The 5,197-nt window shown below is 35.5% G+C and overlaps 1 protein-coding gene across 1 annotated transcript in view; it reads right to left on the bottom strand.

The window, feature by feature from the left end:
- Positions 1-590: 590 nt before the first annotated feature.
- LOC108357902 (retinoblastoma family protein-like) overlaps positions 591-5,197 on the bottom strand; it is a 104,794-nt gene continuing 100,187 nt past the window's right edge. The window contains exons 6-8 of the mRNA XM_017608972.1: positions 1,628-1,780; positions 1,218-1,559; positions 591-1,080 (exon numbers count right to left, since the gene is read on the bottom strand). Coding sequence (XP_017464461.1) covers positions 1,389-1,559; positions 1,628-1,780 — 324 coding nt within the window. The 3' untranslated portion in view covers positions 591-1,080; positions 1,218-1,388. The remainder of the gene's footprint in view (positions 1,081-1,217; positions 1,560-1,627; positions 1,781-5,197) is intronic.

Below are 5,197 nucleotides of genomic sequence, written 5' to 3'. Positions count from 1 at the left end.
TTTTTAGAAACTGCTTGCTAAAAGACAAACAATACCGCTAACAAGCCCATTCTGGCATCTGTCTTCCAACTCACCACAGTCTTTCGTATGACAATTGTCTATTCCGGCAACTGTCTTAAAAGCTCTTTTCTCTATATCAAAAGATTAGTTGAAAGATTTGCTACAGAGGTGTTAGCGTTATGTATATCTCTTAGCAATAAAACGAAACGAAATAAAAAAAATTTTAATTAAAACTAAAATTTTTAGAAAATTTAATTAAGAAAAGAAACAAAATAATTACAAAAGTTTCTGAACATTAAATGACATTAAACAATTTGGAAATATGCATTAAAAAATATTTATTTTTTTAAAAGGGACATAACAGTTATAAGTTTTATCGGAAAGACGTTGTTCCATAACAGTTATTAGATTAGAAATATTTTTTATTTCGTTTACTTTCTACGTTTCTAGATAACTGTTTTGCTAATAAGAGTTATTTCCCAACATTTATTTTTTACGTTGCTTAATAACAGTTGTTACCCAACGTTTATTTTTACGTTGTCTGATAACGGTTATTTCACTCCTCCTCTTTTATTTTCATCATCTTTATCTTCTTCTCCATCTCCGTTTTCGTCAATATTCTTATCTCACAACGTTTATCAGACAACGTAAAAAATAAACGTTGGATAATAACTGTTATCAAGTAACGTAAAAAATAAACATTGTGCAATAACTGTTATCAAACAACGTAAAAAATAAACCTTGGAATATAACTCTTATCGGCGAAATAAAAAATATTTTTCATCTAATAATTGTTATGAAAAACGTTTTCGCTAAATTTCAGAATTAGGGCAACGTTTTCAATTTGTAAATTCGAGCCAACAGTTATTTTTGGTCCGTGTGTTTTTAACAATAAAAGTTAAAAATTTAATAAAAAAGGAAAACAATTCTGCTGCCGAGGATTTGAAATCGGATCTCCCCAACGGGATGCCAGTCTCTCTCTGCCCACTGGGTCATTGCCACAGTGGCAGCAACGTTAGCAAAGTTGCAATTTATAGAAAACAACCAACAAATTTCATAATCATTCGTCAAAAAGTAAAGNTGCCGAGGATTTGAAATCGGATCTCCCCAACGGGATGCCAGTCTCTCTCTGCCCACTGGGTCATTGCCACTGTTGCAGCAACGTTAGCAAAGTTGCAATTTATAGAAAACAACCAACAAATTTCATAATCATTCGTCAAAGGTTTTTCTTTACTTAACTTTAATGTTCACTAAATGCTGTTAATGAATCATCAACCGACTCTGAGAGGAACACCTTAAGTAATCATTAAACAACTCTGAGTGCGGCTGTAAGTGATATACTTTGCTTAAGCGTTAATTAACTCTTTTAATTTTCTTTTAAACTGCATTCACTTTTTTTCTTCTTTCCTATCCTGCAAAATTTCTCTGCATTTTTGTAAAAATACTGGTGACTTCTTCAAAATTTTGTTTTCAATAAAAGGTCCATCACTGCTCTCCAGATCATTGAAAGGCAAATTTCGTTTGCCTCTGCTGATAACATGATTAAGATCTTCAAGGTTCTAAAAAGATAAAAAGATAAAATGAATTACGTGCATACAATTTACAATGATGTATTATAATAACGTACTTTCCCAGGACTTTTTGAAAATTCGTATGTTAAAACGGGAGAGTGTGACTGTTCAGACTTTTCCATTCTCGACACAATTATGAGATTATTAGACAGCTTTCTTGGATATGATTGTTTCTCAGTAGGATGAGGTGACAAGGGCACATTCTGCTGCTGAAATTTAAAATTCTTTTTTATAATATATATGAATTACGTAGGCTCATCTCACAGTGGCAGGTCTCAAATTTCAGCACACACCTTAAGGTTTAAACCATTAGTTTGAATAGTAGTAGTAGTGGTAGTAATTTTATTTATCTTTAAAATTTAAATTTAAATAAATAAAAGATCATAGACAATAACAATAAATGTTGTGTGTCTGCATTGCACTACTAAACAATATTATATATATATATATTTAAGAAAACTCATTTACAATCAGCTCTCTATATTTAAGGCAATTACTTTTATAAATATGCAGTGAACGATAATTACCATCATTAAGAATATTTAAAACTCTTGGCAGGTCCAAGACTTCCTCACCAAAACAATCGAAACGAATATTTTTGTATATAGGACATTCCCCAATGAAATGGTAGGTGTCTTCAACAGCCCTCAAGTTGCAAATAGAGCAGGTCTTAGTAGAAATATTTTTAAAAGATTTTGCATTAAGATTAAGTAAGCCACCTCTTGCGCGAAAAATAAGGACTTGTAGCATACGCAGTATAGTCATCATTAAAGTAGGTAGGGCCTGTAGGTATTAGGTCCGGGTAAAGGTCATGCGTTTGGGACTGGTGTGCTCTTTCAGTCAAGCTCGCAAACTCTATTTGGATCAGTTTTTCTAATATTAAAAGAATGTTCTTTTTAAGCAGAGCAGGGGAGAAATCCGGTTCCATATTAACACTTTCATAAATATTGTACCACTTTTTAGTCCAGAACCTTGTCGCACTGTCTCCTCGGCCACGATGCGGGGCAATCTGTTAGACGGCAGACTAAAACAGCGCCCAATAAAAAAACATATGGGCACGTAAGGTGTGGAAAAATTGAGGGCATAACCCGGTTTCCCGGTGCAGCATATAGTTTGGGTTATAAGAGGGAAGAAATATTAATTTTTTTATAAAGAAACGCAGGAGTTTCTCTACGGGTTCAAACTTATCAATACCCCAGATTTGTGCGCCATAAAGCATAATGGACCTAGCAGCAGCATCGAAAATTTTCATCTTCTTTGAGATAGAGATACGAGGGTTGTTTATATATTTGATCCATGTGGCGTTTACCGCAGTTTTGGCCTCAACTAGTTTTGCGTCTAAGTGCTTCACAAAAGTAAGTTTGTAGTTTAAAAGTAAACCCAAATACTTATACTCATTGACAATATCAATAACCTCATTTCCAAAATTCCAACGATATCCGGAAGGAGTTCTACTGCATTCCCTAAAAACTAAAATTTTAGATTTGGCGAGGTTAACCTTCAGCCCCCACTGCGTACTGTAAACGTGAAGCTCGTCTATCATTTTTTGTAAATCTAACGCAGAATCTGCTAAAAGCACAATATCGTCGGCGTACATCAGAGCTTTTACTATTGTGTCACCAACTTTCACTCCGCACGGGTGGCAGTCACTTAAATCATTAAGATATAATGAGAAAAGGGTTGGACTCAAAAAACAACCTTGACGTACACCATGATTAACAAAAATCGGGTCGGAAAACTCCCCATCTAACCACACCCGACCAGTTGTATCATCATATATTAATCGTATAACCTCTACAATATGGCTGGAGAGACCGAGACAGGCTAGCTTGTAGAAAAGCATACCGCGAGGAATTGTGTCAAAAGCACATGAAAAGTCGACGAAGAAAGCATAAGTTTTCTTTTTGGCATTAAAATTCAAGTGTATACTGTGTACTAGTTAGAGTAAAAAGATTGTCCATTGTTGAATAATTTTTGCGGAAGCCAGCTTGAAATTCGGTTATTATATTGTTACAGTCAAGCCACGCATTTAGACGGCTCAGCAAAAGACCAGTAAAAATTTGATATATTGTGTCGAGCAAAGAGAGACCCCTGTAGTTGAACGGAACGTCTGGATCACCTTTTTTAAAAAGAGAAATAATAATAGCGTTACGAAAACTTTGAGGAATTTGCTTTTTAAGAAAGAAGCTCAGTTAGAAAACACTCTGGGGTGTACTTATAGAATTCATAGCTAACACCATCTTGACCAGGAGCCTTATTTTCTTTAAGCCCTTTAAGAACAAGCTTCAGCTCGCGGAGTTCAAAAGGGGAATCTAGAAACGGGTCCACAACTGAGGGCAAAGTCCAGTGCATACAAGGTGTGTCAGCTGTGCAAGATAGCAAAGTTTCAAAATGGCTGTAAAGATCCTGCAAGGAAAGGCTACACTTCACTCTCTGGGAACGACATTTCAAAGAGTTGGCAATTCGCCACCAGTCACTGGAGTTCCTAACAGTGTTTAAGAGGTCAATTTCCTTACACTTATGTTCCAATTTTTTCTTAGAGCAAAGCTTGAAATAGCTTGCGCGAGAGGATACATACAATACACCAGCTGCCTCAGAACTAGTACATCTAAACACATCTAAATGTTTCAACATGTTTTTGCGTGCCATCAAGCATTGGCTGTCGAACCAATTGTTTTTTGGCGTAAAATACGGTTTGCCCAGGCTTGCCGGAGCAGCAGATTTTACTTTATTTGTTAAAGTGGATACCAAAACATCAATTTTGTCCTCTGCATAGCATAGAGCTAATAAGTCCATTATATCTATGAGCTAACTTAGACTTCCACAGTATCTTTGCAGGACAAACCCCTAAAGAATCCGTGTCTTCCTTCTTCGGCACCAAGAACTGCATTAAAAGCGGCATATGGCCAGAGAATTCTTTTTTACCAATAGAAAAGCTATTAATAAGCGGAAGGAGGTCAAAGGAACATATAACGTAGTCAATAACCGAGCATCCTACAGCTCCGCGAAACGTGAACTCACCACACCTATCGCCAGATATCCTTGCGTTCAAGATAACTCCCCCCACATCCTCCACTAAGCTCAGAATTTTTCTACCATTAGTATCTAATACTGAGTCTTTTGAATCCCTACTTTCCGAAAATTCAGGTAGCCTAGACAGTAGGTGTTTTTCAATTGGTTGTAGTTTACCCACGCGTGCGTTTAGATCACCAAGAACACAAAAAGAGTCTGGGTGCTCAGTAGCGAAAAAGTTTTCTAAATGTTGAAAATTTTCATACCAATTGTTGCAATTCAAGTACTGTGGAATTAACCATGTACAGCATCTATCCAAAGTAAAACGTAATCTGTAAAATGGTGAGAAAATTTTGTTCTGTCTTCGGCAAGTACGTGGGTCTCAAACAAAAAGAAAATATCGAATGATGTAATAAACGTAAAAAAGTTACCGAATTTTAGCTTACTGTTTAAATTAGCTATATTATATGATAAAATATTAAACTGTGATACTGATTTAATTTTATAAGCATTATTATCCATTGCTAGGTGTGTAACAGCATAACTGTCCATCAATAGTTTTTTGATTCAATCTTGTTCAAAATACCTTCATACGTAACATCAATTTTTCAAAG

This window comes from Rhagoletis zephyria, unplaced genomic scaffold (genome assembly GCF_001687245.7).
Source record: "Rhagoletis zephyria isolate East Lansing unplaced genomic scaffold, Rhagoletis_zephyria_1.1 Rzeph_scaffold_86702, whole genome shotgun sequence".
In the NCBI taxonomy this organism is placed as follows: Eukaryota; Metazoa; Arthropoda; class Insecta; order Diptera; family Tephritidae; genus Rhagoletis; species Rhagoletis zephyria.
Note: the sequence above shows the minus strand (reverse complement) of the source record. Positions and strands in the feature narration are given on the sequence as shown.